General features: G+C 44.4%; 1 protein-coding gene across 1 annotated transcript; it reads left to right on the top strand.

Moving 5' to 3' along the window:
- The first annotated feature begins 17,237 nt into the window (after positions 1 to 17,237).
- Positions 17,238 to 25,462, top strand: LOC149429997 (vomeronasal type-2 receptor 26-like). Its single transcript, XM_089666273.1, has 3 exons — positions 17,238 to 17,273; positions 21,732 to 21,855; positions 24,570 to 25,462. The coding sequence occupies exons 1-3, from the start codon at positions 17,238 to 17,240 to the stop codon at positions 25,460 to 25,462; spliced, it is 1,053 nt and encodes a 350-aa protein (XP_089522399.1).
- The last annotated feature ends 1,117 nt before the right edge of the window (positions 25,463 to 26,579 follow it).

The raw sequence follows: 26,579 nt of genomic DNA, 5'->3' as shown, positions 1-26,579 counted from the left end.
AGGTCTATAATTACTTGGAAAAAGATTTTGACCCCTTTTTAAATATTGGCCCCACATTGGCCTTACGCCAATCCAGCGGTACTATGCCAGTCATTAAAGAGTCCCTAAAAATGAGAAACAATGGCTGTGAGATGACAGAGCTGAATTCCTTAAGTCCCCGTGGGTGTATGCCATCCGGTCCAGGGGCTTTATTCACCTTTATTCTGTCTAAATATTTCTGGATCATATCACTTGTGAGCCAATGTGGATCATCTGGAGCTGTGTCAGTACCACACCCATTATGGACAGGAGCCCCCCATGCCCCTTTGTATACACAGAGCTGAAGAAGGGATTTCATATATTGGCCTTCTCTTTGTCCCCAGTCACCCCCTCTAGATGGTTCTGTAAAGGGCCTACATGCTCGGACCAGACCTTTCTACTATTCATATATTAGAGAATTTTTGGGGGAAGATTTTTGCAATCTATTGTTCGTTTTCAATTTTTGTGGCTTTAATTTCCTTTTTGCATATTCTTTTATATTCTTTGCAATGTGTAAACGATGATCACGTTCCTTCATTTTTATATTTAATAAAAGCTCTTTTCTTATTATCTATAGCTTTTGTAACTTTGGTCGTAAGCCACATAGGTTTGATTTTTATACTTCTTGCCCATGGGAATATATTTTGCAGTGTGGTCATATACAGTCTCTTTGAAGAACTCCCATTTCTGTGCTGTGTTTATCAATGCCAATTCTCCCCCCTCCCCCAGTCTAAGTTAGAAGAGCATCTCTCGGCCTTGGAAAATGTGCTCTCTTAAAGTTGAATGTTTTTATTTTTCCCGTATGTGCTTGTTGTTTACAGCTAACAATAAATGAAATCATGTTATGGTCACTGCTACCCAGATGCTCTTTAAAATGAACATTAGTAATAAGGTCTGCATCATTCCTAGTTGGGGCCTTTATGAACTGTAACATAAAATTCTCCTGTAGAAGGTTTATAAATTTTTGCCCTTTAACTGTTCCTGCAGTACCATTACTCCAGTCAATTTCCAGGTAGTTAAAATCTCCCATTAGTATCACTGTCTCAGCCCTTGCAGCCCTTTCCATCTGAGGGTGGAACTGAGTCTCCACCTCCTTATTAACACTGGGAGGCCTATAACAAACTCCAATGGTTATCTTTGTAGTACGCACCCCCATGTGCAGTAACACCCATAATACTTCAGCCTCATCACACTCTCCATCAACTAGGTCCTCTTTCACACTCACTCTGAGATCACTTCTCACATAGAGACAGACACCACTACCTTTCCTATTTACTTCGTCACTCTCCAAAAGAGAACATAACCAGGAATATGAATGGCCCAGTCATGTGAAGAATGAAGCCAAGATTCAGCAATACCAATTCAATCATAGTTCTCTTCATGCACCAAACCTTCCAACTCACCTATTTTGCTTGACAGACTTCTGGCATTGGGGAACAAACACTTTAATGCAATGACACCTTGCGTACACGTATTTTGCATTTTTTTTTCATATAAATGCTACCAATTCCACTGGTTGTTTGTAACATAAGAACCTTCTTATCACTTGCCAAAGCCTTCCCCCCATCTTTCCCCATTCCTCCCACCAATAGGGTCTGACCCCTGTCTTATCTTTCTACCCCATTATAATCTAATTCTCCCTCCCCCTCAATCCTAGTTTAAATACTCCCCCAGCCTTCCCATAAACCTCTCCACCAGCACAGCAGACCCCCTTCATTGTTCCCTTACTCTAGTCTCTCAAATACCTGTGTGGGTTATTCCCAGGCCCAGAATTGACCACCAGGTGAATCTTTGTATTCTCCTCATTGGTTGACCTATGAAGACTAATATTCTCATTTTTATTTTTGTCTCTTTTGCACTACCCTTCTCCTCCGTTCTTATCTTCCTACAATGTGACACTGTCACTTCTTTCCCTCTTTTTGGGCAGCTACTCTTTCTCCCTGTAACGTACCTGTGACCAGGGGCAGGCTGACCATTTAGAAACTCGGGCACTGCCCGAGGGCCCAGGGTCAGTAGGGGGCCGCATGAGATGCCCCTGGTACCTTTTTCATAGGCTTTTTTGAGTTTGGGCAAGGACACAGGGGCCCCATGATCCCCTATTGCCTAGGGGCCCCATGAGTTGTCAGTCCGCCCCTGCCTGTGACATGATGTAACGTGCATGTGACATAAATATACAGATTTGAGTAGATAAGATGTGATCAGTAGCAATATGTAATCGTAACTGTGACGGAAGCGTAGGCAGGACAGAACACACAGAGTAGATGGCAAACGCACAAAGCTTTATTGAGGCAAACAGATGACAGTCACTGAATAGGGGGAGTTCGCAGGGAGGGTGAATACGCCAGTACAGGGCGACACAGAAGGACCAACACACTTAAAGTCCAACACCGAGAGCCAAGGGAGAGTCTCTGTAGCAAGTAATCCAACAGGGGGGTGGTGTGAGTCTCTGTAGCAATTGTAATCCAACAGGGGGGTGGTATGGGTTCAGCACAGGAACAGTTCAAGTGAAGCAGGGAGTGAGCATGTACTCACAGATCTCTGGTGGCTAGCAGGCAGTCTTCCCCAGCTCTGGGAGAAGGGATGTCCTAGGCAGCCTTCGGTCTCTGCCGGATGATCATATCCCCTTATGTATTATACATGGAGATCATATCCCCCCCTTATGTGTTATACATGGAGATTATATCTCCCCTTATGTATTATACATGGAGATCATATCCCCCCTTATGTATTATACATGGAGATCATATCCCCTTATGTATTATACATGATGATCATATCCCTCTTATGTATTATACATGGAGATCATATCCCCCCCTTATGTGTTATACATGGAGATTATATCTCCCCTTATGTATTATACATGGAGATCATATCCCCCCTTATGTATTATACATGGAGATCATATCCCCCTTATGTATTATACATGGAGATCATATCCCTCTTATGTATTATACATGGAGATCATATCCCCCCCTTATGTGTTATACATGGAGATTATATCTCCCCTTATGTATTATACATGGAGATCATACCCCCTTTATGTATTGTACATGGTGATCATATCCCGCCTTATGTATTAAACATGGAGATTATATCCCCCTTATGTATTATACATGGAGATCATATCCCCCCTTATGTATTATACATGGAGTTCATATCCCCCCTTATGTATTATACATGGAGATCATATCCCCCTTATGTATTATGCATGGTGATCATATCCCCCCTTATGTATTATACATGGAGATCATATCCCCCCTTATGTATTATACATGGAGCTCATATCCCCCCTTATGTATTATACATGGAGATCATATCCCCCTTTATGTATTGTACATGGTGATCATATCCCCCCTTATGTATTATATATGGTGATCATATCCCCCCCTTATGTATTATACATGGAGATCATATCCCCCCTTATGTATTATACATGGAGATCATATCCCCCTTATGTATTATACATGGAGATCACATCCCCCCCTTATGTATTATACATGGTGATCATATCCCCCTTATGTATTATACATGGAGATCATATCCCCCCCTTATGTATTATACATGGAGATCATATCCCCCCTTCTGTATTATACATGGAGATCATATCCCCCCTTATGTATTATACATGGGGATCATATCCCCTTTATGTATTATACATGGAGATCATACCCCCCTTATGTATTATATATGGAGATCATATCCCCCCTTATGTATTATACATGGAGATCATATCCCCCCTTATGTATTATACATGGAGATCATATCCCCCCTTATGTATTATACATGGTGATCATATCCCCACTGATGTATTATACATGGAGATCATATCCCCCTTATGTATTATACATGGAGATCATATCCCCCCTTATGTATTATACATGGAGATCATATCCCCCCTTATGTATTATACATGGTGATCATATCCCCCTTATGTATTATACATGGAGATCATATCCCCCCTTATGTATTATACATGGAGATCATATCCCCCTTATGTATTATACAAGGAGATCATACCCCCTTATGTATTATATATGGAGATCATATCCCCCCTTATGTATTATACATGGAGATCATATCCCCCCTTATGTATTATACATGGAGATCATATACCCCCTTATGTATTATACATGGAGATCATATCCCCCCCTTATGTATTATACATGGAGATCATATCCCCCCCTTATGTATTATACATGGAGATCATATCCCCCCTTATGTATTATACATGGAGATCATATCCCCCTTATGTATTATACATGGAGATCATATCCCCCCTTATGTATTATACATGGAGATCATATCCCCCCCTTATGTATTATACATGGTGATCATATCCCCCCTTATGTATTATACATGGAGATTAGAGATGAGCGAATTTCTCAAAAATTCGATTCGGCTGATTCGGCGAATTCCAGTGTGAAATTCGATTCGATGTGAATTTCTTCGCTACGAAGATGACTTATAAATAGGGTTTCTAGGCTTCAGAGAGCCTTTAAATTAGTGCAGAACACTGTACCTTTAATTTAAATGCCCTTGGAGATGAGGAAAGAGAAGGAGAAGGAGAAGGATGAGAAGAAGGAGAAGGATGAGAAGAAGGAGAAGGATGAGAAGAAGGAGAAGGAGAAGGATGAGAAGAAGGAGAAGGATGAGAAGAAGGAGAAGGAGAAGGATGAGAAGAAGAAGAAGGAGAAGGATGAGGAGAAGAAGGATGAGAAGAAGGAGAAGGAGAAGGATGAGAAGAAGGAGAAGGATGAGAAGAAAGAGAAGGATGAGAAGATGGAGAAGGAGAAGGATGAGAAGAAGGAGAAGGAGAAGGATGAGAAGAAGGAGAAGGAGAAGGATGAGAAGAAGGAGAAGGAGAAGGATGAGAAGAAGGAGAAGGATGAGAAGAAGGATGAGAAGAAGGAGAAGGATGAGAAGAAGGAGAAGGATGAGAAGAAGGAGAAGGATGAGAAGAAGGAGAAGGAGACGGATGAGAAGAAGGAGAAGGATGAGAAGAAGGAGAAGGATGAGAAGAAGGAGAAGGATGAGAAGAAGGAGAAGGAGAAGGATGAGAAGAAGGAGAAGGAGAAGGATGAGGAGAAGGAGAAGGATGAGAAGAAGGAGAAGGATGAGAAGAAGGAGAAGGAGAAGGATGAGAAGAAGGAGAAGGAGAAGGATGAGGAGAAGGAGAAGGATGAGAAGAAGGAGAAGGATGAGAAGAAGGAGAAGGAGAAGGATGAGAAGAAGGAGAAGGATGAGAAGAAGGAGAAGGATGAGAAGATGGAGATGGAAAAGGAGAAGGATGAGAAGAAGGAGAAGGAGAAGGATGAGAAGAAGGTGAAGGAGAAGGATGAGTAGAAGGAGAAGGATGAGGAGAAGGAGAAGGATGAGAAGAAGGAGAAGGATGAGAAGAAGGAGAAGGAGAAGGATGAGAAGAAGGAGAAGGATGAGAAGAAGGAGAAGGAGAAGGATGAGAAGAAGGAAAAGGAGAAGGATGAGAAGATGGAGAAGGAGAAGGATGAGAAGAAGGAGAAGGAGAAGGATGAGAAGAAGGAGAAGGAGAAGGATGAGAAGAAGGAAAAGGAGAAGGATGAGAAGAAGGAGAAGGATGAGAAGAAGGATGAGAAGAAGGAGAAGGATGAGAAGAAGGAGAAGGATGAGAAGAAGGAGAAGGATGAGAAGAAGGATGAGAAGAAGGATGAGAAGAAGGAGAAGGATGAGAAGAAGAACAGTTCTGTGACAGTTTCTGTCTATTTCTGACAGTTCTGGGACATTCACTCCATACAGCGGTTGAAACATTGTATCTATTTTTTTTCCATAAATGACATTCTGCAAATACACTTAGAGGAGCGCTGCAGATACACTTTTTGCCGGCTTGGAATTAATCTTATTTTCATCCTACTTCTTCTTCTTCATCCTCATCCTCATAAGAAGAAAAAGAAGAAGTAGGATGAAAATAAGAATAATTCCAAGCCGGCAAAAAGTGTATCTGCAGCGCTCCTCTAAGTGTATCTGCAGAATGTCATTTATGGAAAAAAATAGATACAATGTTTCAACCGCTGTATGGAGTGAATGTCCCAGAACTGTCATAAATAGTCTATTTCTGACAGTTCTGGGACATTCACTCCATACAGCTGTTTCAACTGCTGTATGGAGGGAATGTCATGGAACTGTCAGAAATTTATGGAAACAAATACATACAATGTTTCAACCGCTGTATGGAAGGACAGTCCCAGAACTGTTATTAATAGTCTATTTCTGACAGTTCCATGACATTCCCTCCATACAGCGGTTGAAACAGCTGTATGGAGTGATTGTCCCAGAACTGTCATAAATAGTCTATTTCTGACAGTTCTGGGACATTCACTCCATACAGCGATTTCCGGCAAAAAGTGTATGTGCAGAGTTCCTCTATTCTGCAGATACACTTAGAGGAGCTCTGCAGATACACTTAGAGGAGCTCTGCACATACACTTTTTGCCGGCTTGGATTTATTCCTATTTTCATCCTACTTCTTCTTCTTCTTCTTCATCCTCATCCTCATCCTCTTCTTCTTCTTCTGAGGATGAGGATGAAGAAGAAGAAGAAGAAGTAGGATGAAAATAAGATTAATTCCAAGCCGGCAAAAAGTGTATGTGCAGAGCTCCTCTAAGTGTATCTGCAGAGCTCCTCTAAGTGTATCTGCAGAGCTCCTCTAAGTGTATCTGCAGAATAGAGGAACTCTGCACATACACTTTTTGCCGGCTTGGAATTATTCTTATTTTCATCCTACTTCTTCTTCTTCTTCTTCTTCATCCTCATCCTCATCCTCAGAAGAAGAGGATGAGGATGAAGAAGAAGAAGAAGAAGAATTAGGATGAAAAGAAGAATAATTCCAAGCCGGCAAAAAGTGTATGTGCAGAGTTCCTCTATTTCTGACAGTTCTCTCACAGCTTCTTCACATGTACAGCGGTTGAAACATCTGTATCCTAAATGGAAACTAATAGATACAATGTTTCAACCGCTAAACATGTGTTCCTTCTGTCAGAGAACTGTCAGAAATAGCGGAGCTCACTGCAGGGACACTTTTGCCGGCTGATCGGGAAATGTTCGATTCGCGCACCCGAAGTAGGCAAAATTTCGGTTTCGCCGCGAATCGAATATTTCCTGAAATTCGACTCGAATTCCGGTTCGCCTGGTTCGATTCGCTCATCTCTAATGGAGATCATAACCCCCTTATGTATTATACATGGAGATCATATCCCCCTTATGTATTATACATGGAGATCATATCCCCCCCTTATGTATTATACATGGTGATCATATCCCCCCTTATGTATTATACATGGAGATCATATCCCCCCTTATGTATTATACATGGAGATCATAACCCCCTTATGTATTATACATGGAGATCATATCCCCCTTATGTATTATACATGGAGATCATATCCCCCCTTATGTATTATACATGGAGATCATATCCCCCCCTTATGTATTATACATGGTGATCATATCCCCCCCCCCTTATGTATTATACATGGAGATCATATCCCCCATTATCTATTATACATGGAGATCATATCCTCCTTATGTATTATACATGGAAATCATATCCCCCCTTATGTATTATACATGGAGATCATATCCCCCCTTATGTATTATACATGGAGATCATATCCCCCCCTTATGTATTATACATGGAGATCATATCCCCCCTTATGTATTATACATGGAGATCATATCCCCCCTTATGTATTATACATGGAGATCATATCCCCCCTTATGTATAATACATGGAGATCATATCCCCCTTATGTATTATACATGGAGATCATATCCCCCCCTTATGTATTATACATGGAGATCATATCCCCCCTTATGTATTATACATGGAGATCATATCCCCCCTTATGTATTATACATGGGGATCATATCCCCCTTATGCATTATACATGGAGATCATATCCCCCTTATGTATTATACATGGTGATCATATCCCCCCTTATGTATTATACATGGAGATCATATCCCCCTTATGTATTATACATGGAGATCATACCCCCCTTATGTATTATATATGGAGATCATACCCCCCCTTATGTATTATACATGGAGATCATATCCCCCCTTATGTATTATACATGGAGATCATATCCCCCTTATGTATTATACATGGAGATCATATCCCCCCTTATGTATTATACATGGAGATCATATCCCCCCCTTATGTATTATACATGGTGATCATATCCCCCCCTTATGTATTATACATGGAGATCATATCCCCCATTATGTATTATACATGGAGATCATATCCTCCTTATGTATTATACATGGAGATCATATCCCCCCTTATGTATTATACATGGAGATCATATCCCCCCTTATGTATTATACATGGAGATCATATCCCCCCCCCCTTATGTATTATACATGGAGATCATATCCCCCCTTATGTATTATACATGGAGATCATATCCCCCCTTATGTATTATACATGGAGATCATATCCCCCTTATGTATAATACATGGAGATCATATCCCCCCTTATGTATTATACATGGAGATCATATCCCCCCTTATGTATTATACATGGAGATCATATCCCCCCCTTATGTATTATACATGGAGATCATATCCCCCCTTATGTATTATACATGGAGATCATATCCCCCCTTATGTATTATACATGGAGATCATATCCCCCCTTATGTATTATACATGGAGATCATATCCCCCCTTATGTATTATACATGGAGATCATATCCCCCCTTATGTATTATACATGGAGATCATATCCCCCTTATGTATTATACATGGAGATCATATCCCCCTTATGTATTATACATGGAGATCATATCCCCCCTTATGTATTATACATGGAGATCATATCCCCCCTTATGTATTATACATGGAGATCATATCCCCCTTATGTATTATACATGGAGATCATATCCCCCTTATGTATTATACATGAAGATCATATCCCCCCTTATGTATTATACATGGTGATCATATCCCCCCTTATGTATTATACATGGAAATCATATCCCCCTTATGTATTATACATGGTGATCATATCCCCCCTTATGTATTTATACATGGAGATCATATCCCCCTTATGTATTATACATGGAGATCATATCCCCTGTGACGGAGCGTAGGCAGGACCGAACACACAGAGTAGATGGCAAATGCACAAAGCTTTATTGAGGCAAACAGATGACAGTCACCGAATAGGGAAGTTCACAGGGAGGGTGAATACGCCAGTCCAGGGCGAGATGGAAGGACCAACACACTTAAAGTCCAACACCGAGAGCCAAGGGAGAGTCTATGTAGCAAGTAATCCAACAGGGGGTTTGGTGTGAGGTCAGCACAAGAAGAGTTCAAGTGAAGCAGGCAGAGAGCATGCTTCCTTCCACTAGTGCATGCTGTGCGCCACACCGATGTATGAAAACCATATTTGTGGATTACGTAGAAGGTCAGGAAAATGCAGGAAATGGTTAGATGGCGCTGGAGTGCGACAGTTGAACAGTATTTGGTACTTTCGCGATCAGACTGATGCGCTGGTGTCGGAAATCCAATCCCCAACTTGGTGTTTCAAGCCAGTCTTGGCCCAATTGAACTTGGGCAAGTCAGTACCCAGAACATCCTGTGGGTGGGTGCAGGAACACCCCCAGGGTCCACTGGCCGAAGACTAATGTCCCTCCTACGTCTATATCCCCATAAATGGAGTACCCGGACATTGGAACATGGCGATTCGTATGGAGCTGGTTGATCGATTGCTGTCTTTTCTGACTTGCTCCAGTCGCAGGGTAAATCCTGGTAAAGTTTTATTCTGTCTTTTATTCCCTTTTTATTTTATAGTGAATAGTCATTTGTGTGTCTTCTTGTATTTCTGTAACTTTTTATATTTTGTACATATTTTATGCACTGCCCACTTCGGGAAATTAAATCTTAAAATTAATTTTTGACTTCTGGGTATTTAAGCACATGCTCGTATCTCCGGAGAGATTAGATTGGAGAGATTAGATTGGATTAGATTGTATCGTATTTTAGTGCCTTTAAATGCTCGGTCAAGCTCATTGCCAATCTGTATGCAATTGCACTGTGTGTGGGCAGATTGCATGCAGATTGTAAAAGGTAACAGATCGGCCAGACGGAGATCTGTGTGTGTGGGGTGTCCCAGCAGACCGTTCTGCGGATAAACTGTTGGGTGGTGGCAGGCTTCCTTTTGTGGTGTGTCTGGTGTGGGGGGGTGTGGAAAGTGGAAGAGTGATTAACACCGGGGTTAAAGCTGTAGGATAGCTGGAAATTTTTTTATTAAAAGGTCTTGCCACCAGCAACAAAAAAACATTTTCTTACAAAAATATAAAGTTGATATATACAAATAAATAAATACAAAATACCATACGAATGGTCTAAACAAAGATCAACTAAATACAGTAATAATTCACAAAGCATAATCAAAAAATATAACATAAATCGATATACGCCTTTATGGCAAAAAATAGGAAAGCATAATATAAAAATGTCAGGGCCTTTATGGACTATATCACAGCACTGGCCTGTATGGGAGTCTTCCGCTATGTGGATAAGTTTTCACAAGAAAAAAAAAAAATCCCAAAGGTCCTTTTGGCCCATAAGGTAGGGGCGGTGCCATTATGGCCCATATTACTCATGACGAGGTATTTGGCCTGTCTGAGATTCGGGGAGGAAAAATCTTAACAGCAGCTTATTCAGTCTATCAGGCTTTGACAAAGGGCCTTTCGGCCTGTCAGACAAAAAAGAGGCCTTTATGCCTCATCCACCTATACACATACTTAGGCCCTTTTGGAAATATCATAAATGTATTTAACACACAAAACAAAAAATGCAGAACAAAGGCTGAGAAACGCAGGTCTTCAAATGTACGTAGCCTCTCTTCAAAAATTCTTCATCCAAAATCTAAGGGAGTGGAACACTCAGAGAAAAAAAAAAGAACAGCATCCTCACCCAGAGATCAACAGACCACGGCTACAGACCTGATATTCCTCCACGACTCTATCCAGGCCCTTCGCCACAGTCTATCTTTCTCAAGACCCCGAATTTTCCCAACCTCACCAAGAATGTCATATACAACCACCGAGACAGGAAGGATTTTCTGCCGAATGGAAACCTGACACCGTGCATTCCAAGTGAAATATCGAACCACTAGACAAACTAGAAAAAGAGTGTCAAAATTAAAATCCACGTGTCTTTCAAATGTCCCATATACCCACTCTGCATAAGACATGCAGTGCAGGAAGGGGATGTCTAGAGCCCTCCCCACCTCTTTGTACACCTCTATATTGAAAGGGCACTGAAGCAAGAAGTGGTCCATAGTCTCCACTTCACCCCCACACTCCGTCCTCGGACAACCACGGTTGTCCAGAGAACGGCACTTCAATTTCCCCTCACATATAGCCTGCCATGGAACGCGAGCCAGGCCTGGTCCCTAAATTGTAAGGGAATCCTTTCCGTATTTATCAATCTTAAGCCCTCCCACAGACTATGGCCTGGGCAATCCTTCAAGGCCAGCGGTGCATGAAAAGCAGTGGCCACGACCAGATCTGACCTTCTCCGCCATCACTCACCACCGCCTAAGTATTTTCAAGCTCAGGGCAACATAAGCCGGGAGCTTACCGTGCTTGACTCTCAGGCTTCTCACTGGCCCGCCACTCTCCCAACAGCTCAGAAAGGGTTTAAACCAAGCCCAAAACAAACCTACCCATGCAGGCGGCTTCTCTTTCAGCATATTACCAAAATTATGTTTTACAAACATAACAGAGAAGAAAACGATCGGGTTTACCATCCCTAGGCCACCCTCCCTCCTGAACCGGTAGGTCACATTCCGCTTCACTAGGTTCAGTCTGCTTCCCCATAATAGCTGGAAGAAACAGCTGTAGACCCTAGTATAGAGAGACTCTGACAAGAGACAAACGTAACTGACGTACAAAAAGACTGGAATCAGGTAAGTCCTGATCAGATCGACCCTTTCCCTTAAGGAGAGTCGCCACCCCTTCCAGCATCTCACTTTAACCTCAGCATCAGACAACCTGGATTCCCAATTCGATTTACCATAATCATCAGGGCCAAATGTGATGCCTAACACTTTGATCTTTCGCTGGGGCTCCGGGAAGGTATCCGGAAGCGAGAAGTTCTCACCTTCCCTACCCATCCAGAAAACTTTTCTCATGATTGATCTTGAAGCCTGATGCCTCCGCATACTTTTCCATCTCTGAGACCACCTCCTGCGCCTCTTCAGTCCCAGAGATGAAAACAGACACATCATCGGCATAGGCCACGACTCTCAAAGGCGGCTCACCAGTAGCACCCACTGGCACCCCACCCAAAGCCCCACCATCTAGCCTCCTGATGAAGGGGTCAATGGCAAAGTCATAGAGCAAGGGACTCAGCGGACACCCCTGGCGCACCCTAGAGCCAACCTCCAAGGGTCGCCCAAGCATTGAAGCTCTCCGCCCCTCTGTACAATGTTTTCAACCAGCCAATAAACCTCCCTTCCAGGCCATACCGGTCAAGGAGATGCCAGAGGTACTTATGATCTACTCGATCAAAGGCCTTGGCCTGATCCAGTGCCAGCAAATACTTCCCACTGCCATCAGCCCTGCATCGCTCCAGAACCTCCCGGACAGGTAACACCGCTGTGAACGTACTTCTGCCCTGAACCGAGCAGTGCTGACGCTGCAAAAGTAACCCGTCTGCCACTGACGTCAAGTGCCAGAAAAGGATCTTGGCCAGAATCTTCCTATCGACATTGAGAAGGATGATGGGGCGCCAATTCTCAATTATCGAGGGGTCCTTACCCTTTGACAGCAATATCACAGCCGATTTCCTCATGGAGGGAGGGAGTGAACCCTCATCCAGACAGCTATTAAAGACCTCCGCAAGGCGAGGTGCCAATCTGGACTTAAAAATCTGAAAGAATTCTGCTGTCAAGCCGTCTGGCCCAGGCGTCTTCTTGATGGCCAGACTATCTATGGCTTTGACTACCTCTTCAACTGTGATCTCACCTGTCAAACTTGTGGGTGGAATGTTGTTTTCCAGACCTGGCGTAGACTCCAAAAAGCTTGACATCCTTGCCTGGTTGAGGTGCTTCTCCCCCAAGAGATCTTCAAAGAATGCCCTTGAGACCTCCAAGATCCCTGCCCTGGATTTTGTTAGAGATCCCATACTATCTCTCAGACCGGTGACCGTTTTAATCGCTATACCTTGCTTGCAGTTCTGGTAAGGGTCAGGCGAATGGTATTTCCCATAATCCCTCTCCAGAACCAAAGAGGCATGCCGGTCATACAGATACTTCTTCAGGAGAAGCTTAATCTCTGAGATTGCCCCCGAATCTCCACCCTCAGAGACAAGGCGATCAAGCCTCCTCCGCAGCTGTTGGTAGGCAACATACTTATCAAATTGTTTTTTTTTACCTAGGGCCTTGAAAAACCTGCCAATCCACACTTTGGTAAGCTCCCACCACTCCGACTTACTGCTGCAGAAATCCAGGATGGTCTCCTGAGCTTGAAAAAAATCCTCAAAGGATTGTCTCACCTCCTCATCGTCCAGCAGAGTTGAATTCAATCTCCAGAAATTCCTCCCCTTTGGTGGCGTATCTGAAACATTCAAAGACACAGTCAGCAAAAGGTGGTCGGAAAACTCCACCACCTGACACACAGGTGCCGAGAAGGCGGAGTCCCCCTTTAAAAAAAAACTATCTATTCTACTCTCACTTCTACCTCGCCTAAAAGTGAATCCCGTGCTTTCCGGGCTGCGCTTAATTAAGGCATCCTCCAGACCTGCTTCCCTAACTATTGCATTTAAAAAAACGCTGTCATACTCCAGCCTGTCATTGGAGCCCTTCCTGTCCTTAAGCCTAGTGACAGTATTAAAGTCTCCTCCAAAGACAACTTGCCGGGATGTAAAAAGGAAAGGCTTAAGCCTTGTAAAGAGGCATTTCCTACCCCACGTAGACTGGGGACCGTAGATGTTAATGAGCCTTAGCTCTTGCCCCTTCACAAGGATGTCCAAGACCATACATCTTCCAATCTCCACCTCAATGACCCGCCGACACATTACCATGCCGGAAAAAAGTACTGCAACTCCGCTGTAAGGTTCAGCCGCAAGAGACCAGAAGGAAGGACCACACCTCCACTCCCTCTTCGCCAGATGGACATCAGCCAGACTGCTGAGCCTGGTCTCTTGCAAAAACAAAACATCAGCACAAATACTGCTGAGCAAAAATAAGGCCGCACTTCTAGCACCTACAGACTTTATGCTGGCAACATTAATGGTTGCCACATTTATCGGAGCGGGAACTGCCATCAAGGTAATTGAGATGGTCGTTTCTTAGCCTTTGTCTTCCTCTGCTTTGCAGAGGACCTGACTTTCTTTTGGGTTCCCTTTCCAACCCCATCATCCATAGGGGAGAGGGTACCTCCAGAATCCCCTTCCTCCCCGGAGAGGACCTCAAACTTGTTGCCAGATACAATCTCTACTTCCAAAGAGGAAACAGACGATGCAGGGGACAACCCTACCCTGCTCCATCCCTTCCCAACCACAGACCACCCCTCTCCCTTGGTCACTTTACTTAACCCACCTTCCTTAGGGACAGATACCAATCCTGCCTCCTTGCCAACCACCTCAGATGCCACCACATCCCCACCAGATTTTCGGCGGCGCCGTGGGAGAAGTACGGGGGGAAGCATCACCGAAGGCGCTCCAGATGCCTTCTTGGCTCCAACGCCTCGGTTTTTCCTAACAGGGGGGATAGGAACACTGGGGGCAGGGGTAGACAACACTGGGAAAGATATTTGGGGGGACACAGAGACAGTGGGAGACTCTCCAGAGGGAGAGAGTACAGACACATTAGGGGCCACAACAGGCATCGACAGCACCAAAGAACCCTCGGTGTCAGATTTGTCTGAGGAAGGGGGGAGGGGGGGTGGCTCCTCACCCCTCTCCTCAGCATCCATCCGGTCCAGCTCCCCCATGAGCCCGGACAAATTGTGGAGTGCCTCTGGGCACTTACTGTATGAGTGCCCCAGCTGTTGGCAAAGATTACACCTTATTAAATGACACTCTCTGGCTGTATGCCCCACCCCCTGACACAGAGAACATTTCAGGATTTCACATGTCGCTGCAAAATGCCCCTTGTTTCCACACCGGTGGCAGACTTTAGGCTGGCCGGCGTAAAAAATGGTCAGCCTGTCTTCCCAGGAATGCTGAAGTGGGCACATGCTTGATCTTATTATCCTCCGTATGTAGTCTAACTGTTGCTGCCCACCCACCTGTCCATGTCCCCCCACCTGTCCATATCCCCCCACCTGTCCATATCCCCCCATCATCTGTAATCTTCCTTATGGGGGACAAAACATCCCCATATTTCCCCAACCAGATAGTAATGTCAGCTGCCGGGATGGTTTCATTCCTCACCAAGATGGTTATATTCTTGGTTAACGACTGACGCGACACCACTTTAGGTACTAGCCCCTCCCACCTTGGGGTCCCTTTACACTGGTTCTCAAACTTTATCCAGAATGTTTCTAGACCTTCCGGCCTCTGAAAAGAAATGTCATATTCGCCGGACCCCAATGGGGCTATGAAGGCAAATATGTCATGAGCCCTAAAGCCCATCTCAATGATGCGATCCACCACTTCCCTTCTGATTGGGGGCGGGGCTTTCCCTTCCCATCTTATCTGCACAACGTTCCTTCTTTGTGCCGCAGGCCCCCCCATGCTTACTACAGGCGGATACACCGCAGCCTGCCCCCTTCTTAGGGCAGCAGAATAATCCAGTACAGGGGGGGGAGAGGAGGCAGACACCCCCTTCACAACACTTGACATAGAAGGAGCATTACCCATGGGAGCAATACTCTGCACAGCACTTGACACATTACCCGTGGGAGCAATACTCTGCACAGCAGCAGATACCTCCCCCACTGGAGCAATACTCTGCACAGCAGCAGATACCTCCCCCACTGGAGCAATACTCTGCACAGCAGCTGATACATTACCCATGGGAGCAATACTCTGCACAACAGCTGACACCTCCGTCACTGGAGCAATGTTCTGCACAGCAACTGACACCTCCCCCACTGGAGCAATACTCTGCACATAAGATAACACATTACCCGTGGGAGCAATACTCTGCACAGCAGCTGATACATTACCCGTGGGAGCAATACTCTGCACAGCAGCTGACACATTACCTGTGGGAGCAATACTCTGCACAGCAGCTGACACCTCCCCCACTGGAGCAATACTCTGCACAGCAGCTGACACCTCCCCCACTGGAGCAATACTCTGCACAGCAGCTGACACCTCCCCCACTGGAGCAATACTCTGGTCAGCAGCTGACACCTCCCCCTCAGAAGCAATACTCTGCACAGCAACCTGCTCCCCTGCAAAATTACTCACCCTCCCACTCTGCAGGTTTCCTGCTGTCTTCCCTGCCACTTCATCCCCCCGCCCCTTTGGCAGCAGCTCACTGGAGATTCGTTCCAGCCGCACATACACAGCCTTCTCCCTCCCCCGCTGCTTCACCGGCTTCTGCTGACTACACCCCTCATCACCTGACTCCTCGGATGTGAAGGCAAATTGCCGGCCATGTAGCGGAGACTCCAACTCCGTTATGAAGCGTAGCCCCGCCGCACCATCACCGGGAGTCTCCTGTGACCTCCACTCCAGTTGCGCCTGCTGATGGGCAGGGTTAGTTCCTGGCATCTGCTCCACTCCGGCCTCCAGAACCACCTCCACCACCATTGGCTGGGGAAAGCCCATCCGACGTCACTGGTGCTCTGGCCGGCTCTGATAGGTCCGCAGACGAGACTTCCTCCATAGGTCTCACCTCTGCCATCGATCGTTTCCTGGCTTGTCTGAAGTGCTCCTCATTGGAGAATTTCTCCATCAGGATCCCGCTGGCTTGCTTCAGGGATGACACGAGGTTGGCCTGCCGACGGACAGCCTGCTCCATGGCGTCCATCTTGGGCCTCATCAGCTGCCTCTTGGTGCTCCACACCCGCTCATACCCGGATCTTTTCTTTTTCAGATCCAGCCGCATCTTATTCAGCCTCTCCTCTTCCTTCTTGATTCTGGCCACATGAGCCGTCACTCGCCCACGATATGTAGCGTAGCTTTCCCCCTCTTTAGGGGCACTTCCCAGGTCCTCCACTTCCATGGGACCGGTACTAGGCTCACCCTGAGGGAGGTCCCCCGCCCAGATCATGGCCGGGCTCGGCCATCCAGCCTTGGGCCTTACAGTAAAATAAAAGCCCAGGCTTCAAGTTTGGCCTAAATTGCCTGCAGAGACACAAACTCTGCACCTCCAGCAGTCTGTGCAGCAGCCACACCTACTTCCTCCTAACGAGGCCCAGCTGTAGGATAGCTGGAGGGACTCTAGAAGGGTGTGTAATTGCTAAACTGGTCCTCAACTCTAATCAGTGCACCAGATTGTATGTAAGATTTGTATCTGCCAGTGTGTGGTTGACCAGCTGGATTGGAGTGGAGTCTCCCTCTGGTGGTGGCCAAATGGTAGAGCGGGCTGTGTAAGTATATCACAGCTGATCTTATGAAAGGTTTTATATATTCAAAGTTAAGTCCACTTTATTCCCTCTTACCGCAAGTCACGGACGCACGTGCGCACCTCGGTTAGCTAGTCGCTGTGGGCGTGGCGTGTGGGGGACCCATGACACTTCCTCTTTCTCCTTTTTTCTCACTTTTTTCCTCCCGGGGAGAGGTCGATGGTTCCATGCACCATCCCAGTTGAGCATACTGTTCACTATTTTCCATGGCCACATTAAATGTGATTACTCTCAATGCACAGAGACTAAACTCTCCCAGTAAATGTGTAAAGGCCTTCAAATCTTTCATCTAAACCTTACGTTGTCTGCGTACAGGAGATGCGTTTCACAAAACGTCACACCTCAAAACTCTACAGGAGCTCCTACCTACTTACATTTTTACTGCCTCTGCTGACTCCAAGCGTAGAGGTGTCCTAATAGCATTTCATTGTATTACCCCTCTTACCCCCTCGACAGAGATTGCAGACCCTGAAGGATCATTTATTATTTCACCAGGACATCTCTTTGACACTAAAATTACTGTGAATCTCATAATATGCTCCAAATAAAAGTCTGATCTCTTTCCTCTCCCACCTCCTGCAACTAGTGGAACCACATGAGAAAGATACCCTATTAGTATGCTGAGATTCCAATCTGGTCCCTTATCCTTTCCTGGAAAAAATCCCGGTTCCTGTCTCAGATAGTTCCAACAGATTGTCATTCTGACAACTTCTCAACCAGCACTCACTTCTAGATTCCTGGCATGAGTTTAATCCTTCCAGATACCAATATATCTACAGTATTACTCTCACTCACACGAAACATTCTCCTGAATTGACCACATCTTATTATCTGTCAGAACCTACCCATCACACTTTCCTCCGTGATCCTCCCTTACACATTGACAACCCAATCCCATGAAGCTTTTCATTTTAACCACACTTCTTTCAACTGGCAGACCTTAGACAAAACCAGACTTGAACTAGATATTTTCTTGACTGAGTCCACAGAGAAGGCACTACACAGATCTTGCCACAAGCCAACAAGCCAGATACTTTCCTAGCACTGACCCTCCTTAAATCTAACTGCCCGCCTAAACCTATTATACAGAAAATCTCTAAAAATTCCTATTCTAGCAACCCCTCAAAGGTTCTGCATGAATTTCATAGCCAACTAGCCACTCTCTATGCCTCCAACGGTACCTTTGATTACTCTTCCGACCCTCTTTCTCTCCCAACGTGAGAAACTGGAGAAACCAATCACAGATTTAAAGGTTCCTAGAGGCCATTAAAATTTGTAAATCTAACAAATGCCTGGGCCAGATGGCTTCTCAGTTACCCATTATAAAAAATGTCTGACTTATTAGCTCTCTACTGATGAAGGCTTTTAATTTCCCTTTAGATGCTCACTCCTTCCGCCCAGAAACGCTTACTGCACTAATTTCCATGATCCCTAAACCACATTCTGATGATACCTCATGTGCCAGTTTCAGACCTCTCTCTCTCCTCAATCTTGATGTTAAGCTCCTAGCTAAGATGCTAGCCACATAGTCCATAAAGTTCAGATGGATTTTATACCACTCCATTAAGCTGGAGACAACTTTCGTAAAAAAAAAAACTTTTGATATTGTCTCATGGCCTTACCTCCATGCCCTATGTCCTTAAACATTGGTGTTTTGGTCCCCATTTCCTTAATTGGACCTTTTCTCTCTACATGCACCCTAAATAATTAATAAAATTTGAAGGTTGTAAGTCAGACATCTTTAATATCTGTAGAGGAACCAGACAGGGCTGTCCACTATCTCCTCTCCTTATTTCACTTTGGCTGTTGAGCCTTGACTCAGCTAATTCACGAAAAATCCTAATATCAAGGGTCTGGAATTGGGAGGCCATCATCACAAACTGTGTTTATTTGCTAATGATGTCCTTCTCTTTATGACCTCACCCTTAATCTCCACTTCCAACCTTCTTAAACTCTTGGACCATTTTGCAGCAATCTCTGGCCTGAAACGTAATCCTCATGCTCTTAACCTAACCCTACCGCCTTCTCTCTTACAACAAATGCAGGAAGTCTTGCCATTTACTTGGTTGACAAAATCTATCCCTTATCTTGGCATACAGCTTCCTGCTAACTCAGATGACCTGTACTCCTTGAACTATCCTCCTATGTTATCTCACCTCACAACCCTCATGAACTCCTGGTCTACGGTTCCTCTAGCATGGCTAGATTGTATTATCATTGTCAAAATGACCATTCTTCCAAAGATTTTATACCTCTTTCAAGTTCTTCCTATTCCCGTTCCAACACATTTCCTCAGGATCCTGCAATGTTGAATCCTGATCTTTGTGTGGAATAAGACTAGACCCCATGTACCTAAAACTATTATTTTCACTCCTAAACTTAAGGATGGCCTTGGCCTTTTTTATTTCACTAAGTACTATCAGGCAGCACATCTAGTCCTACTGCCCAAATGCCTACCACTGTTGAAACTCTACTCTGGGTAGTTTGGCAATCTGTAGGTTGGGACCCACTCTCGGTTGCCAACCTACACTGGCTCCACCATTCTGATCACAGAAACCTCTCTAACCAAGTTATGCGGCACTTTATGACCCTCTGGGATAGATTGAAGTTCAAATATAACCTCCAATCACCTCACAATTCATTGCTATCCTTTCTATGCAACGCTGCCATCTAGCCAGCCTGGACCTCACCCACCTCTTTTCAGGTCTGTTCCTCTGCCTGCCTCTTCCTGGTCCGTGACCTCTTTTGAGGCCTGTTTTCATTCATGCCCACAACCTCATGACCCCTACTTCCTTTAAATCCTTTCCTGCCTTGTGCGAAACTTCTGATCTTCCCACTACTGACATCTTTAGATACCTCCAGATTTAATACTTTTTCATCCCTCTTAACAATCTGACCCATCCTTCCCCCCACTTAACCAGCTTTGAACATACCTGTAGGCGAGACCCCCATGCCCGAGGCCTCATCTCTGCCCTTTATGCCTGACTACTGTGTTGTTTGTCCAACACCTTTTATATATCACCAAATGGAAGAGAGATTTTGGACTTCAGTTGGAGCCAGAAGACCTGCCCACAATTTGGTCTGCCACTAAATCCTCATCTCAAATCAAGATCGCCATGGAAATCAACTGTAAAGTCCGCTTTAGATGGTACCTAGTGCCTGCCAGTTCTTTTTTCAATGGCCACACCATACCAGGTAGCCACCATCATATCTGGTGATAATGCCCGATAGTCCATTCTTTCTGTACTGAAATTTTTCATACACTATCCATGCTTTTTGATACTCAATAGTCAATCCAGCAATAACTCTACTCAATATAAAAAACCCTGACCTCACCTTCCAACAATTCAAGCTTCTCCTGCAGGTCACAACTGCAACCAAGCAGACAATCACTAAATCCTAGATGTACTATTCCAGTTCATTGTGGTCAGCAGTTGCTGAATGGTCTTCAGCTTGTGCCTGTATTCCTGAGACTTGATCCATTGATCCTGCTTACCTGTGTATGGCCCGGCTATCTCCTAGACTTTGCTGTTGCTCCTGTATTAACTTTGTTCCTCTCCTCCTTCTGACCTCGGCCTGTTTACTGGACTTGTCTTTGCCCGCTGATTGTGTGCTGCGCTGCTCAGCTGATACCGACCTTGGCCTGCCTCCTGGACTCGCTCTGCCTGCTGACTCGGTTCCTTGTTCCCTGGCTGCCGCTGGTCATTGCCTGCATACTGGCTCTGCTACCATCTCCTGCTCTGGTGCCAAGCTGCTTAGATGGCATGAAGGTCACATCCTCAGCCAACAAGCGTACTTTATGTTCCCTATTTCTATGTCCAATAGAATCAATAGAGCTGTGATTGCTTACGCTAATTGTTCCGTTACCATAGCAAATAGAATAGAATAGAGGAGGGGCAACGCTTTTTCATAAAAAGGATCTTTTTCAATTGTAAGGCTGGGAGCAAATTTACTAGAGACAAAGAGCATAGGTAGAGGCTTCAAAGAATGGAGCCCAAACCTGCAGAATTCACCTTGAACCCATGGTAGAGACAAACCCCAACCTCAGTCCTATTTGTAACATTTAGTTTGTATCGCCTCATGAGATAAGATGGACTTTTACAAAATTATAATAATAATAATAATGTCTGATTTCAGGTTCCGGTATCTCGATGCTCAGATCCCTGTTTGCCCGGCAGCAGAAAAAAAATTGGATCTTCCATACATAAATGCTGCTATGAGTGCGTCCCGTGTCCAGAAGGAGAGATATCCAACATTTCCGGTACAGTTTGTTTTTGTTAGTAAGGGATTGTTGGACTCGGCAGAAGTTACCGCTGTAATTAAAGTGTATGTCAGGGAAAAAAAACGCATGAAGTCCATCTCTGCAACGTGTGCAAGTTTCCTCGTGTTTTATCCCTTTAAAGACCCTGACAGTACAGAATGATACCTGTTGATCCTGCCAGAAATGGAGCCAGCGTCTAAGTCCTGCTGTGGGCTGACAACACTCAGGAGTTTGTTGACTGAAATCAAAAGAAATGGTGTCAGCCCTGCCCAACTGTGTTTTGCTACTACTACTACCGCTACTACCAAACTACTGAATCGCTCCCCTCTCATTTTTTCTGAGAGAATCAAAAAGTATTTGTTTGCATGGTATATGTAAAGTGAATCTGTCAAATTCCCACAAGTCTGCAAGAATCAATTCTGGAGATCATATCCCCACTTATGTATTATACATGGAGATCATATCCCCCCTTATGTATTATACATGGAGATCATATCCCCCCCTTATGTATTATACATGGAGATCATATCCCCTCTTATGTATTATACATGGAGATCATATCCCCCCTTATGTATTATACATGGAGATCATATCCCCTCTTATGTATTATACATGGAGATCATATCCCCCCCTTATGTATTATACATGGAGATCATATCCCCCCTTATGTATTATACATGGAGATCATATCCCCCCTTATGTATTATACATGGAGATCATACCCCCTTATGTATTATACATGGAGATCATATCCCCCCTTATGTATTATACATGGAGATCATATCCCCCCTTATGTATTATACATGGAGATCATACCCCCCTTATGTATTATACATGGAGATCATATCCCTCCTTATGTATTATACATGGAGATCATTTCCCCCCCCTTATGTATTATACATGGAGATCATATCCCCCCTTATGTATTATACATGGAGATCATACCCCCTTATGTATTATACATGGAGATCATATCCCCCCTTATGTATTATACATGGAGATCATATCCCCCCTTATGTATTATACATGGAGATCATATCCCCCCCTTATGTATTATACATGGAGATCATATCCCCCCTTATGTATTATACATGGAGATCATATCCCCCCTTATGTATTATACATGGAGATCATATCCCCCTTATGTATTATACATGGAGATCATATCCCCCTTATGTATTATACATGAAGATCATATCCCCCCTTATGTATTATACATGGAGATCATATCCCCCCTTATGTATTATACATGGACATCATATCCCCCCTTATGTATTATACATGGAGATCATATCCCCCCTTATGTATTATACATGGAGATCATATCCCCCCCTTATGTATTATACATGGAGATCATATCCCCCTTATGTATTATACATGGAGATCATATCCCCCCTTATGTATTATACATGGAGATCATATCCCTCTTATGTATTATACATGGAGATCATATCCCCCCTTATGTATTATACATGGAGATCATATCCCCCCTTATGTATTATACATGGACATCATATCCCCCCTTATGTATTATACATGGAGATCATATCCCCCCTTATGTATTATACATGGAGATCATATCCCCCCTTATGTATTATACATGGAGATCATATCCCCCTTATGTATTATACATGGAGATCATATCCCTCTTATGTATTATACATGGAGATCATATCCCCCCTTATGTATTATACATGGAGATCATATCCCCCCTTATGTATTATACATGGAGATCATATCCCCCCTTAATCTCCTCTTCTCAGTAGAGAATACATTCAGTTCCTCTAATCTCTCCTCATAGCTGAGCTCCTCCATGCCTCGTATCAGTTTAGTTGCCCTTCTCTGTATTTTCTCCAGTTCCCCAATGTTCTTTTTGTGAATTGGAGCCCAAAACTGAATTGCATATTCCCGATGAGGTCTTACTAATGATTTGTACCTGGAGGGGGGGGGGGGTGATATCTCTCTCTGGAGTCTATACCTCTCCTAATACAAGAGAGGATTTTGCTCATTTTAGAAAACGCAGGTTGGCATTGCATGACATTATTAAACTTGTGATCTACGAGAACCCCCAGATCCTTCTCCAACATTGACCCCCCCCAGATCCTTCTCCAACATTGACCCCCCCCCCAGATTCTTCTCCACCATTGACCCCCCCCCCTAGTTGTACCCCCCCAGTATGATGCATATTCTTAGCCCCCAAGTGGAAATCTTTACATTTATCAACATTAAACCTCATTGGCCCCATAGTCCCCCAATTACACAGAGCATTGAGGTCGGCTTGTAAGTTGGAGACATCCTGTAAGGACGTTATTCCCCGGCACAGCTTGGTGTCATCTGCAAAGACTGAAATGGAATCAGTACCTGAAAATGTTATACTGGCCCATTACTGATCACATGCTTGATCTTAATAAGTATCTAAACCAAATATAAGAGAAAGTGCGCCTCAGCCGAGTGCATTATTCCTGTGGGTTTATTGGTTGTATAAAGATCTCTGATGAAGAGGGGTACTCTCGAAATGCGTAAGATGTTGTGGATCCTGGACAGCGCATCTTCTGGCGTTGGGTCCACTTGGGTCTTCACATCCTCAGTGCCACAAGTGTTGATTTCACGCGCCATATACTACTATGTTTGTCAGTATGCTTTTAGCTTGTTATAAAACCAATAATAATGCCCTGACCCCGATGCTCATTGTGTTTGTATTGTTCTTCCTGCAGACAGTGAAAACTGCATAAAATGTGCTGATGAAGAATGGCCAAATAAGAAGAAGGATCGGTGTGTTCCAAGAGTGGTGGAATTTCTCTCCTACACTGATGACACCATTGTTGCCGTATTTTCATCCATCTCCATCCTCTGTTGCGTTCTGACTGGTTTAATATTGGGGATATTTATACATTACCGGGACACCCCCATTGTTAAAGCCAATAACCGGAACCTGAGCTACCTTCTCCTGGTCTCCATCATGCTGAGCTTCCTCTGTGTCTTCTTGTTCCTTGGCCATCCAGTAGATGTGACCTGCATGCTGCGTGTCACCTCTTTTGGTGTCATCTTCTCAGTTGCCGTCTCTTCTCTACTTGCCAAAAGTATCATGGTGTGTATTGCCTTTAAGGCCACCAAACCTGGGAGCTCCTGGAGGAAATGGATGGGAACCAAACTGCCCAATTGTATCATTTGTGTCTTCTCACTGGTCCAAGTCATAATCTGTGTCACTTGGTTGTCTATTTCTCCCCCCTTCCAGGATCGAGACACTCACTCTTATCAGGGGAAGATCATCATTCAGTGTAATGAGGGTTCAGTTATCGGCTTCTACTCTGTCCTGGGATATATGGGGCTTCTGGTAGCTGTGAGCTTCATTATCGCTTTTATGGCCAGGACATTACCGGACAGTTTTAATGAGGCCAAGTACATCACCTTCAGCATGCTGGTGTTCTGCAGTGTCTGGATTGCCATGATCCCGGCCTATCTGAGCACCAGAGGGAAATACATGGTGGCTGTGGAGGTCTTTGCTATAATAGCATCAAGTTCTGGACTTCTTGGCTGTATATTCTTCCCAAAATGTTACATAATTCTGTTCAGACCTGACCTGAATACAAAGACAGTTATCCGCTGATATGTATGGAGCAACACTGGGCTACCTGTAGTTATATAATTATCTCTATTATTGGTGATTTTAGTATTTTAGTAGTGAATTGAGAATGAACACTGTTAGATATAAAATCTTACATTTAGAGAAATCACAGCAGCCGGGGTGGGGTACAGCAGGAAGTGGCTGTGGGGAATGAAGTGGTAGGAGGAGTGAGGGAGAATGGCCGTTAGGTGAGGGTGGGGTAGGCTTCCCTGAAGAGATGGGTTTTGAATGAGCGCCTGAATGTGAGGAGGGAAGGCGACAGTCTGATGGATTGGGGCAGTGAGTTCCAGAGGATGGGGGAGGACCTGGAGAAGTCTTGCAGTCGTGCGTGGGAGGAGGAGACCAGGGAGCAGGATAGAAGGAGGTCCTGTGAGGAGCGAAAGGTACGGGTAGGGTGGTATTTGGGAATCAGGTTGGAGAGGTAGTTAGGGGCAGTGTTGTGAACGGCTTTGTAGGTCAGGGTTAGAAGTTTAAATTTGATGCGTTGGGTAACCGGGAGCCAGTGGAGGGAGAGGCAGAGGGGGGTGGCAGAGGTGGAGCGGTTGGTGAGGTGGATGAGTCTAGCCGCTTAGTTCAGGATGGTCTGAAGTGGGGAGACCCTGCACTGGGGTAGGCCGGTGAAAAGAATATTAAACATGTTCTTTTATATGCTGACTGTGATGTCATTGTTTTAGCGTCACAATCACATTAATTATATTGTATGTAGATGTATCCGGCTATATTAATAAATACATTTTGTTGGCATTTTCAAAAATCATTTTTAATGTTAGATAAAGTTGATGAGATCCCGTTCCCAGTTCAGACTTTAAGTTATAAGCTGATAATAATTTCAGGATGTTTTCTTTTATCGGGTCTAATACAAAATCCTTCTCTTTGTATAAATGTCTCTGAAAACTTCGGCCACAAGGGAGGATTGGGCTTCCCCATACAATGCTGCAGAGACAACACTCCTACCCCAGACCTCCCCAGATCCTGATAGGAAAACTTCTAAAGCTAAAAACTTATTCCAGGAGCTCATCGATCAATCAGAGGTTTGATTCTGAAGAAGACATCAAACATCAGAATTACAACAACCAAGGAGCTTCATGTATTTTGCATC

This window comes from Staurois parvus, unplaced genomic scaffold (genome assembly GCF_062004578.1).
Source record: "Staurois parvus isolate SC_StPar_1 unplaced genomic scaffold, SC_StPar_1.0 ptg002664l, whole genome shotgun sequence".
Classification (NCBI taxonomy): Eukaryota; Metazoa; Chordata; class Amphibia; order Anura; family Ranidae; genus Staurois; species Staurois parvus.
Note: the sequence above shows the minus strand (reverse complement) of the source record. Positions and strands in the feature narration are given on the sequence as shown.